Consider the following 13,620-nt stretch of genomic DNA (forward strand, 5'->3'; position numbering starts at 1 on the left):
TGTCCTATAAATCAGGTGAATGATATACATATGAATAAAACTGTAAAGTTTGGAGTCTGTAAAGCTGCTGGAGTGGAGAAACACTCGTGGCCTCCAAAGATATGGATTGTATTTGAAATCTACATGCACAAATAAATAAAGTGCAATAAAATAAACACTTAATGTGTATTTTGGGTGTTTTCTTTCCATTAGTTCAAAAGAGGACAAGTTAAGGAAGCAAAATAGAGAAAAATCCAAAACAAAAAAATATACAAATAAACCACAGAAGGGAGTTTTTCCCTCCAGGAAAACCAGAGCTGGGAGGAGCAGAAGGAGAGATGATCCTGATATCAGTCTGTCCTGACAGAGAAACACACACACACACACACACAATCGCACAGAAATCACAACATCGACAGGTAAGAGACAGAGTTTAAGACAGTTACTGTTGTTTTAACTTTACACTGATTACAACAGGATTGATTTAGCTGTGTTTGTATTAAATTATGCTCGGTTGTATTATTTACTCAAAACTAAAGCTTCTTTATTGACATTGATGGATCCACGAAGAATCTTTAACATCCATATAATCTTTTCCATTGCACAAAATGTTCTTTATAGCGGAAAAAAGTTCTTTAGATTCTTAAAATGTTTTACACACTAAGAAAACACGGTTCTTTGAAGAACTGATGAATGAAAGGCTCTTTGAGGAACCAAAAAAGGTTCTTCTGTGGGATCGCTGAAAAAATAAGAAAAAGAAAAAAACTTTTGGAACCTTTATATTTAAGAGTGTACAAGAGCAAAAATAAAAAATAAAGGTAATTTTTTTTTATATAATAAAAATGCATTTACAGTAATACACTGTAGATTAGCACTGCAATTCCAGATTTAATTCTGAAGGGTTTAAAGCGGAAACGTGCAGCATAAAGCTGTTCTGTAAGACTGAACTGACACGCATCAGCTTTAGGAGCTTCATGTGTGTTTATAACTGATGCGGAAGCTAATCAGCAATGATCAAGTAGGAATGACATGCGCTGAAGTTCTGGATTCTGTACGAACTTGAGCTGTTGCACTTCAGAGCAAATGAAGCTGGTTTATTGAGTCTGTTTTCTGCCTTTCCCTCAGGAATGGAGAGAATCACACTGACGTCTCTTCTGCTCTCAGGTGAGTGAGTGTTTCATGCAGCGCTTCACTAGTTCTAGTGCTCTAGTGTTGTGTGAGATGGACAGTTTTTGTGAAACAGGTCAAACTGCTGTTATTTCTATGCCGGTAAATTAAATGAAAATATTAGGCCTACATTTGGATTGTCAGAAGCGGGGCAGAAATTAAGAGGAGTTTGGGGCAAAAACACCAAAATAATAAAAATGCCACCAAACTTGGAGATATGGGCACAGAAATGCCCCTGATTGAGTTCTTGTTTTTAATATTTATAGTGAGCAACATCACACGAGCAAAACAGAATATCAGAACGACTGCATCGTTTTTTGGTCTATTTTGCAAATGAAAACAGTTTGAAATAAAGCCCCCTTTGTGCATTCACGGCTGCTACACATTTTTTTAAAGTCAAACTTAAGGATATTTAAGGCTTTTTAAGACCTAAAGAAATAAAAAAATAATACTGTACATTAGGGGTGTGCAATTTTTTTTTAATATATACTGTATATATATATATTGTTGATTAGAATAATGAGATGATGTGTTGCTGAGAGTGTTTTTGTGCTGGTATTGTGGCTGGTTTTGGCCTGTTATGGACAGCTGACTCACAAACACATTCATATTATTCATATTCCCTGCGGTGGTCAGTTCACAGAAGTGACAGAAATTAAATTTTTTATTAAGGGGCATTTATTCAAATTAAATTCAATAAGAAATATAGCTGTGAGCAGCAAATATTTCAGGCCTTTAAGCACTTGCATAAAAAGGTATTGTTTCATTTATCAAGCAAGTAACCACTTTACACTTTACAGATGGGAAAGACCATTTACAGCCAATACAGGCAATTTACCATATATGTTTTTTAAAGCTTTTTAACAGTTATAGCGCCACCTATTGTCCGATCTCCATTAAAGTTTGCATGCTTCTTTAGAATGGCGCATATGCACATCTAATTTTGTAAAGTTGTACGTAGAGCAGACCCTTTTTCAGTCATTTAAATGTAATTTTTCATAGGAATTATATAGCATTTTTCACCTTTATAACACTTAAAGCTCCAGCTGTGGCCCGATGTCCATTAAAGTTTGCAAGCTTCTTTAGAATCACGTGCCGCATGTGCTCCCCTAAGCCCCTTTCACACAGCGTGTTGATCCCGGGAAATTGCTGTAAAATTGCTAGAGTGCCTTCTGTGTGAACGCAAACACGTCCTGGGATTGATACCGGGATGGGGACCTGGTAACATTGCCGGGATCAGTCCCGGAACGCGCCGTGTGTGAACAAAAGCCAGGACCAGTGCCGTAAGGGGTGTGTCGTAGTGATGACGCACGTGCCATCGCAATGACGTAGTTATCGTAGAAAAAGTGAAGAATGTGAAAGAAAAAGAATCGAAGAAAGTGAAAAATTGTTCGTCATCAACAAAGAAAGAACGAAAAAACGTCTGCAAACTGGAATGAAGCCGAGACCGGGGAGCTCCTTACTATCCGCGCTGAAGCTGAGAGCGTTCGCCAGCTTTGTGGAACATCACATCCTGACGTCACGCGTCTTTACGGGATCTTTATGGGATGTGTGTGAACGCACTTACAGATTCCGGAAAATCACTGGCAGTGTGAATGAACCAAAATCAAACGATCCCAGGATAAATCCCGAAACACATTATCTGTGTATTTTCCGGAATCTCTGTGTGAAAGGGGCTCTAATGATACAAAGTTCTGAGTTTTCTTCTAGGAATGATAGGATTTTGGGTGGACTTGGCCACGCCCTTTTTCTAAATGACCCAGCTATAGCTATACAAAAAAAAGTATAATTATTGACCTAGAGAGTCCCGAGATTTGTGCCACAGTGGTTTTATTGAGGTTGAGCCAAAAGCCTAGGACTAGTTTGCCTAGGACAAATATTACCCTGTAATGGGAAAGATAATGTCTATGGAAGTAAAATAATGACAAATGTTTTTGAAACAAAAAAGCTTGTTGAATTGCATTGAATATGCAAAAAAAAAAATGCATTGCATTAGCCCTGCTTACATTTTAATGCATTGTATTTTTAGGGCTTGCATTTTTATGGGCTGAAATTAAACACGTTGTATATTTCAGCTGTGAATATTTCAATTCAAAATATTTCACACAAATTTTCACTATTAAAAATGAAATAATCCATATTCACCTTTCAAATTTCCCTTCCAAAATGTTCATTCTGTTTAAAAATACAACCTATAATATTCAACTGGCCAGTTTCAGTCCATTTTATTTTCCTTTACAAATTCGCTTCCATAAATTCAGTGGTTCAAATTCGACAGAACATTCCAACATTTGACATCCGGGAACGACAGGAATATTAGTAGATTGGCGATTGATAATCTCCATAGCTGTTATTGACCTCACCAGCAGGGGGCGCAAGCGGCTGTTGACGAAGAAAACTATCAAGCAATGAGTGAGAGAGTCATTCATTCATAAAAACAGATTAACTTAAATGGAGCAAGCCGTCAGTATTTGTGATGATGATCAGGGCCAGTAGTAGCTATATGTGGAAAAGCTGATGAAGACACAAAAGCTGTGTTTACATTTAAGTCTTCACAGTTTTGCACATGTAAGCAGCTTTCTCTACCGTGATCGAGATTATAATGTTATTCCCCGATGCTGATGTACAGATCAAACGTTAAATCTGAGGTAATAGACATATATTTCTCTCGGCTGTTTAGTTTTCTTAACTTTATATGGCGGCGCTGCTGCAGAACTCAGGACACGTATCATCGCTTAATGGACTAATACAGTGATATAAAAGACCAAACTCGCACCTTATGGGGATGTAGGCTACAGGAGTGCAGATGGACCAGAATATGAACGTAATGCGCAAAGTTTGACGCTAAGTGATTCCCGGTGAAGTACAGGCATAAGTTGGCTTGACACTGGATATTCACACATTTAGGGACTGTCTTTAAAGTTACATACGAAATTGGTACACTTTGGCAATCTACTGATATTCCTGCCGTTCCCGGATGTCAAATGTTGGAATGTTCTGTCGAATTTGAACCACTGAATTTATGGAAGCGAATTTGTAAAGCAAAATAAAATGGACTGAAACTGGCCAGTTGAATATTATAGGTTGTATTTTTAAACAGAATGAACATTTTGGAAGGGAAATCTTAAAGGTGAATATGGATTATTGAATTTTTAATAGTGAAAATGTGTGTGAAATATTTTGAATTGAAATATTCACAGCTGAAATATACAACCATGTTGAATTTCAGCCCATAAAAATGCAAGCAGGGTTCGGCTAATGCAATGCATATTTTCTTCAAGTAGTGCGATTCAACAAGCTTTTTTGTTTCAAAAACATTTGTCATTATTTTACTTCCATAAATGTCTGTCATCGACCAGAAGGTGAGATGTGAGTCTTGAGATCTGTGTGAATTCTCTCTTCTCAGCCGTGGTCAGTTTGTCTGCAGGCGCTTTGCGTCAGTATCACTTTGTGAATCAGAACATGATCTGGACTGAAGCTCAGAAACACTGCAGAGAGAAATACACAGATCTGGCCACAGTCACCGACACACAAGATCAGGACGACACAGAGCGGGTCATAAAGAGTGTGAACCCTCATGCTAAACATGTCTGGATTGGGCTGAGGAGCACAAACACATGGATATGGTCTCTGAATAACTCCACGTTCTACACAGCAAACGAGTCTCAGTACAGGAACTGGGAAACAACACCAGCACAACCACAAGGAGATGGAGACTGTGCTTTTATGAACGCTGATGGAAAATGGCATGATGGACAATGGCATGATGGACCCTGTAATAATAAAATGCAATTCATCTGCTATAATGGTGAGTTCAGCTGTAAGATCACAACACACTGAAATGTGTTAAAAGACCATATTGAGTGTTTTCATGTACAATAATAATAAAAAACACTTTTAGTTTTGAATGATGAACCATAATTGCATTTAGTGAATTTGTCTTTTTGTCCTTATGTTCTTGTTTCTTTGTCCTTAAATATTTTCTTGTGTTTTATTTCTCTTACATTTCACAATATTAGACAAATGTCTTTCTCTTTTAAAGCCAGCAGTAAAACATTCGTCCCTATAAATGTGACAAAGACTTGGACTGAAGCTCAGAGTTATTGTAGACACAATCACACAGATCTGGCCAGTGTGAGGAATGAGAGTGAGAATAATGAGATTAAGGACATCATAATACACAACCTAACTTCACCTGATAAATCGGCCTGGATCGGTCTGAACAGACTCTGGGTTTGGTCAGATAACAGCACCTCCACATTCACACACTGGCTAGCTGGTCAACCCAACAGCAACTCTGGAAGAGATATCTGCACCGCGATTGATATCAAAGACCACCAAGGACAATGGGTGGATGATCCTTGTACAGGATCTTTTCCCTTTCTGTGTTATGATGGTAAGGAGACGCTCTCACACACACAATCATCTGAACAAAGGCAACTCTACATGTGAAACAGAAACTCTAATCAGAGAACGAGTGCACTACAACTTTAACCCAACACTAATCACACATTTCTGACTGGGTTATTAATTATAGTGGATATTTCCAAACAAATCCATATGAATCGAGTGGAGTGTGAAGAGATACGATCACATTATATGACGAACAGTTCATTTAGGCTTTCATTCACATATAAACACTAGGGTTGTGCCGATGGACTAGGGTTGTGCCACGCCCCCCACCCCGTCAGACCAGCCCAGTCTTCACGGCAGTTCGTGAAATGGTCACGTAATTTAATCTATTGATTCGTGTACACCAGTGGTTGAGAACCTGTGGCTCGCGAGGCACATCTGGCTCGAAAAATCATGTGGCTCGTGAGGTCTCTCACCCTTTACCAACAAACGATCGATAAAAAAATTAAGACACATCAACAGAGATCGACTCTCTGCAGAAAAAGCAGCCAATTACAATTCCCTTGTTGTACTGCCTACCGAAGTTAATGAAAAGTTTATGATAATAATAATATTCAAGTTGTACCGGCAAAAGTGCGTGTTCAGTGCTGTTCGCGAGTGTCACGAGTCACCACAGCAATCAACTAACCGCTTACGTTTCTGCGGAAACCTACAGCTCCTGCACTGGGATTCAAGCAGCTGCAGCTTGTTTAAGGTGATGACGAAAACTATTTTAGAACAGCAGTGAAAATGTAAAAGTAGGCTATATAAACTAACATATCCTTTTATTGAAAAGGGGGTTTTGCTGTGCAAAGAGACATTTCGAAACATTTCACCCGCTGGTACTTTCACTTTTGCCGCAGAGACCCCTTACGGCCTATAGCCTAAATGTGTCGTATTTTTGATAATCCGCACAGATTTCAGTTGACGATTCTGTTTAAAGTTATTAATAACAAAACATGAATGAATGAGAAAGAAAAGAGCAAGATGTGCTTTATATTGAAAAGAAATATTAAAACCGTGATAAGTCGCGAAAGAGAACTGAATTCTACTGACAGGATGCTGTGCGCGCGCTCCGAGTGCAACACGGACAAGCATAAACAGCCAACACAGAAATATATCAAAACGCCAAGTCGAGTATTCCCGTAAACACAGTAGATGTAAGTATTGTGTGCATTCTCTCTCTCTCTCACACACACACAGAGGATTTATGCTCATTAGTTGGTAACTCAACCTCACAGTGAAAGCCCTGCACAATTAATTCCATATTGCAACTTATTTATTGTTTGCTGAATAATTGCCTAATAATTACTATTGTTGAAATTTTATTGAAAAAAAGCACGTCTTTAATAATATTATAAATTAACCCCCCGACGGCGATATCATCATCCATTGCGATGTTTTACTGTAAACATCGTCAACTGCCAATTTAGGGGACATCGCCCAACCCTAATAAACACACATACATTTCACATCTAGTAAATACAGAAGCTCCAACAAAAGAATCAGGTTTGTTCTAGCGTGTGACGCACACAAGCGTTAGTGTTTACTAAATGTGTTGTGCTTTATTTGGGACAATCATTTTTAGATTTGAATAAGAGCCTAAACTGAATCTGGATTAAACCGCTCGACTCATATGGATTAGTTTTATGACGCTGTAATGACCGTTCTGGATCTTGTAAGGTTTTGTTGCCTGAATGTCCAGTGGAGGGACAGAAACATCTCAGGGGCTCGCTGCGTAAACCGCTGAGACTAGTCTTACAAGTTAGACATCACATTTCTTTCTTTAAGACTTTTTTCAGTTTCATAAAAACATAGACTGGCCTAATTTGATACCGAAAAGTCAGACTGACTGCCCGAGACGAACTGCTAGTGGGTCATACTGTCACGGCAGGATAAATGCAAAAAGGTGCGAGGACTCAAGTGCAGAGAATGGTGTTTATTTATAAAAGAAAAACAAATACAAAACAAAACCCACGAGGGGGGAAAAACATAACTAGAAAATACAAAACCAAACACAGAACATGAACTTACTGGGGAATCACAGAGAACAGGAAACATAAGACAACGTACCGACACAGACTGCAAACAAGAGGGGACTTATAAAGGGAAACTAATCAGGAGGGAACAGGTGGAAGAACTCAAACAATAATCAGATAACAAGTGGGAGGGATCAGACAATGACATGAGCACAAAATAACAAAACACCCATGTGCAGCACAAGACAGGACAGGCATGTGACACATACTAAAACTTAAGACACTGTCTTAACATAATGGCTATGTTTATGCAACCAGGTTTCATTAAAATATATTCATTTGCATTTTGAAGATGAACGAAAGTCTTATGGGTTTGGAACGACACGAGTGCATGTAAACGATGACAGAATTTACATTTCTGGGAGGATTGTTGTTTAACTAAAAATGTTTAATGTTTTTGTGGCAACACTTTAGTTTAGGGTCTAATTCTCACTATAAACTAGCAGCTTATGATCATGCATATTACTAGGATATTCACTGTTTATTAGCACATATTAATGCCTTATTCTGCATGACCATATTCTACATCCCTTGACTTCACGGTTTTCTCCAGAGTGGCTATATATATAAATGAACTTGAAATAATGAAATTATTTTCTTTTCTTGTTTTACAACAAAAATGAATCATCACTGAGCTTACTTAAGCTGGACTGTGACGCTATTTTCTTCTGGAGTCAAACTTTGTTGCATAATTTTCCTAGCCTGGAAATCCAGACCCAAATCTGTAAGATTAATGGTCTGGCATCGACTAATGAAAATCGGCCAGCTCGAGAAGCGGCACCAAGCATGCATTTGAAAATCTCACTGGATAACACTACGACCAATCACAACAATAAACCCCATATGCTTAGGTTTAGCTACCAGCGGAACTAACTGGTAGATTAGACTCTTGCCGTATCCGTTCGGCAAAACAGCAAAAACGCCCTTCTTGCAAAGGAACGATTCGAGCGCCGTCTTCTGTTCCTCTTTTAGATAAAAAGCCAAGTCTAACTCGTTCATTGCAGCGCCCAATGCCGTTTCAAACAACTGGTGTTCATCCATAGCCATCTTGCAATGTTTACTAATGACTTCGACGTCACAACGCTGTCGTCATCTCGCCTCTGGCCCGCCTATATCAGATAACCCGATGTGATTGGTGCAGCTCAGATACAAGGGCATATTTAATGAGCTTTATTGATTTAATAATTATTACTCGACGCCAGAGTAACTTGCTGAGCAAATTCAATTTGTGTCTCGCGAGAACTCTGGATTTCCAGGGTATAATTTTCCTGTTATCACTGTAAAGCTGCTTTGAAACAACCTGTTTTGTAAAAAGCGCTTTATAAATAAAGGTGACTTGACTTGACATCCCTTGATCCTGCTCAATACCTAAACTTAACAATTACCTTACTAACTATTAATAAGTAGTAATTAGGAGTTTATTGAAGCAAAAGTCACAGTGAATAGTTTGTTAATAGTGACCGTTGTTGTTCCTTGATCTGTTTGTGTTGCAGATAAACTGGTTCTGATCAGACAGAATCTGACGTGGACAGGAGCTCTGAGATACTGCAGAGATGAAGACATGGACCTGGTGTCGGTGGACTCTGAGGAGATCCAGCTTCGGGTGAAGAACGTGACCTCGATGGCCTCCACCGCTCACGTGTGGCTGGGTCTCCGTCACTCCTGCGTGCTCGGCCTCTGGTTCTGGGTCAGCGGTCAGACCCTGTGCTATGAGCAGTGGGCTCCGGGTAACGGCACCGGGGAGGAGGACTGCTTTCCGACAGTGAGATCCGGAGCCATTCAGACCAGCAACCAGCGCTGGATCAGCCTTCCTGAAACTGAGACAAACAACTTCATCTGCACCAAGTGAGAGATTCGAGTAATGGTTTATGAAGATTCAATCAAGCCAAATTAACTTCATTTAAAGTCTATATAACCTTCACTTTTCTGAGATAAATTCATGTGGTGATGGATTCAAACATTTACTATTTTCTTTCATTTTGCTTTATTATTGTTTTGTTTTTTTAGTGCATATTATCTAGTACTTACCATACAATTGGATGTGATTTGTTAGTCGCTTTGGATAAACTGAATCTGCTAAATGAATTAATGTACATAGATAAATGTAATGACCTCATATTGATTAAAATATATCATGGAATATTTGGACTTCTAAAGAACTTTAGTTAAATGAACTGGTGAAGGTTAAAATGTGTTTAAAATTGTGATCTATAAATGTATACAGTGGCATCAAAAAGTATTTGGACACTTAAGAAATAATTAAAAATCACATGAGAAAAGCTCTAGCATCATTTGTGCACAGATGACACTTGATTTGATATTGTATTTTATCTAGTGCAATGAAATACAGATATTTTCAAGTGTCTTAATACCTTTTGAGGCTGCTGTACTTCCCTTCTTCGTATCCATTATTTTGGGGTATATAATTACTCAAATAACTGTCTGTATTAGGGCTGGGTTGAAAATATGAATTTGATTTTAATCGATTCTCATTTTGATGAACCAAAATCGATTCTTAAATCTACAATCTGTGTTTTCAGTTGTTGTATGAACAAAACTTCACTAAAAATTATTTGTAGAGCCTCACATCCAATAATCACAATATGCTTTATTTTTAATATAAAACAAAGTCTCAACTTTCAAAGTTTGTCATCTTAATCATGAAATATTAAAAAAATAAATGTCTCTTTAATGTGTGTGACAGATCGCTGTAGAACCGATCATCTCGTCCTCTTTACTAGTAGTTACAGCAACAAATAAACATGAGTGAACATCAGAAGGAATGTTGAAAGATTCAGAACAACTTACTGAAGTCAATCATGTCTCATGTAATCCATCAATCAGCGTTTCAACCTTGGAAAGACGTCAGTAAAACAGCTTTAACGTCACGCTTACCTCAGAAAAACCATTCAATGACTATAAACTCGATAGATAGCAAGAAAAATAACTCTAGAGAGGAGCAGATAGATAAATATATATACACTATTCATATTTTTACTTAATACATTCTTCTATATTTAATGTATTTTGAAATGAATAAATCCATCATGAAAACATGCTGCGTATCGGTGTCGACACTACGGGGAACGCCCTCAGTGTGACCGGTGTCTGAAGCATGTGTAAACACACCACACATTCATTGGCAGACGGCAGTCTATGACGTCACGTGGGGATCGTAGGTCGAACTGGCAGAGGGATTTGGGAGGGGGGTGTTGCTTTCCCAGACTCCTCTTCCCAGTTCAGATGATTAGCGGCTCAAAGCTATGCCAGACCACCTCGTGAGGCCATAGACGGCAGCGGGTCAGGCTAATGTGGATACCAAGCCGACCTGCTCAAAGTCTAAGACCAGAGGCAGGGATTGTCTCCTGAGGCGGTCGCTGAACTGCGCCGCTCTACAGATTAGGCTCTCTGGGCCACCAAGCAGACGAACACTGCCATCGGTCATTCCATAGTGGTCATGGAGAGAATGCTGCGGCAAAATCTGTCAGGGATCAAGGAGAAAGAGAAAACTTTCCTCTTTGATGCTCTGTACTCTTCGTTACCTCTGTTGAGGCGGTGCTGGTGAGGTCCAGAGAGGCAGGGGTTCAGTCATCTGTGTTCATAAGCACATCCTGCGGGGGTTCGAGTCGCCTCCTGAACCGCTGAGGGCGTTCCCCAAAGCATCAATGAGACGCAGCGTATCATTCCCCTTCTCAGGGAACCGGGTTGCATTCACAATCTATGACGTTTTTATGACAGTCACCGTTTAAATGATTATTTTTCAAAAATATTAAAAAGTTATTCTAACTTATTTATCATAAAAACTGCCTTACGTAAAATTTAACCCCTTAAATGTCACCGTCCAGTAGCAGGACGCTCGGCGCTCTTTTTTTATATATCACATATATTAGTAATCATCATAAGTTAGGTATCATTTCAAAAGCTTACGAACTCAAAATTCATCCTGTGAAAACCATTTTGAAATTGGAGGTTGCGTTACCATGGAAATAGTACTTTAAATTCTTTCAGCAGGCTCCTCCCCTAGTGGGCGGTGTCTGTGTTCATATTACAAAAAATATTTTAATTACTTTATAATCAAAACTATTCTAATCTTGACGAAACACATATCGTCGGAAAGTCTCAAGGTTCTCTATTTGGCGACTATTTTGTGATAGAACTGAAATGTGTTAATTTGTTTCAGGAGAATGCATAAAAAAATCAATGGATTGTGGCTATGTTTGGTACAGCGCCTAAACAAAATCTCATAGGAACTTCAATTTTTGTGATAAAAACTTCAAATTTGGAACACATCTTGGTTAGATATGTGGCTTTGATTTTATAGTAATTTTATAGTAAAAAATATTTTGTAAAATAAATAAATAAATATATATATATATATATATATATATATATATGTATGTGTATATATATATATATATATATATATATATATATATATATGTTTATTACAGTACATTTGAGTTACAGTAAATTTAAACTTCCATAACTTTTTCATACTTTAATGCTTTCGCTTCAGCAATAATCTGCTGAGTGTCTTTAAAACAAGTCCAAACATAGGTCTATATTCCAAATCATTCTTGAATTACAACCATTTAAGTTTGGATAGTGCATTTTCACGTTCATTCTCAAAAAGAGGGGTGACAGTTAAGGGGTTAAGTGTTTGGATATCAGTTGTTAATGTTTATTAATGGTATAGTTTAAAGAAGAGATTTGTTTTCTTTTGATAAAAAATTTACCAAACCTGATATTTTTACATTAATCGACAAAGATATTGGAATTGAATCAAATTGTGAAATTTATGTCAACACCCAGCCCTAACCCTAACCCTAATCTGTATTTACATACATTTTGAATGTCAGTGATTTTCTTCTTTGCTGGATTTGTGTCGGTTTGTGATTTATACTCATTTCTTACTGAGAAAATAAAGCTTTGGAAGAAATTTCATTTGTCATTGATGTCTTTTGTCTGACCATCATCTCCTGTGAATCTGATCTATTTTGTCGCATGCTTAACATTTATTCTGACGTACAAAACTGAGTGTTCTTTAAGATCTTTGAGTTTAGTAGCACAGATGCATGATTTCAGAGATCAACACATGATGCACAGGTCCCTGAGGGAGGAGAACGCTTGAATGAGCTTGAATGAGCTCACAATGAAGGTGAAAGTGACTGAAAGTGTTTATGTACATTCTTGTTTATGTAATAATTGGTCTTTTCATGGTGTTCAAAGCAAATCAAATTTTGTTGAATGTTTACTCTGCTCTTTTCCATACGGGACAGTTTAATATCAGTAAAGTTGAGCTATAGCCTACCATAAAATCAGCCAACAATGCTCGCAGACAAGTGACATCACTGAAGGAAAGCACAATATACAAGCATTCACTCTTATCTTATGTCTGATATTCTGAAAACTGCTATGTTGATGCTCATCACACACAATCAGGAACTACACTGTGACAAAAAAAAAATGCAAATGACATTAAAATCTGAGAAATTCAAGGTCAGTAGTATTTTGCATCCCTGGATAAATAATGTCTGTTGTTTAACATTTTTTATCATGAACAGTTGGCAAAAAATTTATATAATAAACAATAAATACTTTATTGTTGGGAAATTAACAGCAGTTTGGTGCAGTTTTTAAATACAGTGCTTTATAAATAAATGATTGATTTTATGATGATTGATGATCTTCGCTTCACTCTCCATCCAGTAGATGGCAGAAATGCAACATTAAATGGTTTGCCAAGCCCCATTTAACAAACATGAGGTTTCACTAGTAGCTGCTATTATACTGTATTTCAAACACTGCTTTTCCACATGATGTATAGAACTAGAATAATAGATGTATATTAGTGAACAGGTCTCATAGAAAGTTCAAAAGAACAGCATTTATCTGAAATCTAAAGCTTTTGTAACATTAAACACTACCATTCAAAAGTTTGGGGTCAGTAAGAATTTTATTTGTATTTTTGGGGGAAAGAAATAAAATAAATCAATACTTTTATTCATCAAGGATGAGTTAAACTGATCAGAAGTTACAGTAA

General features: G+C 37.6%; 1 protein-coding gene across 2 annotated transcripts; it reads left to right on the plus strand.

Annotated features, from left to right (window-relative positions):
- Positions 1 to 328: 328 nt before the first annotated feature.
- LOC311073714 (snaclec 1-like) lies at positions 329 to 11,877 on the plus strand. Of its 2 annotated transcripts, XM_084099654.1 has the most exons (3): positions 329 to 398; positions 1,105 to 1,143; positions 9,071 to 11,877. In XM_084099654.1, exons 2-3 carry the CDS (start codon positions 1,107 to 1,109, stop codon positions 9,424 to 9,426), a joined length of 393 nt encoding a protein of 130 aa, XP_083955780.1. In that variant the 5' UTR covers positions 329 to 398; positions 1,105 to 1,106; the 3' UTR covers positions 9,427 to 11,877. The 2 variants fall into 2 exon arrangements, 1 of the variants encoding a protein (XP_083955780.1); XR_014604204.1 differs by lacking the exons at positions 329 to 398; positions 1,105 to 1,143 and adding an exon at positions 5,876 to 6,253.
- The last annotated feature ends 1,743 nt before the right edge of the window (positions 11,878 to 13,620 follow it).

This window comes from Abramis brama, assembly GCF_963993115.1.
Source record: "Abramis brama genome assembly, chromosome: 22".
Classification (NCBI taxonomy): Eukaryota; Metazoa; Chordata; class Actinopteri; order Cypriniformes; family Leuciscidae; genus Abramis; species Abramis brama.

Bases quoted from the DNA above. Each gene is read 5' to 3' on its own strand.
- LOC311073714 (XM_084099654.1), top strand. From the start codon at position 1,107: ATGGAGAGAATCACACTGACGTCTCTTCTGCTCTCAG. The intron at 1,144-9,070 runs GTGAGTGAGTGT...TTTGTGTTGCAG, and splicing joins GACGTCTCTTCTGCTCTCAG to ATAAACTGGTTCTGATCAGA.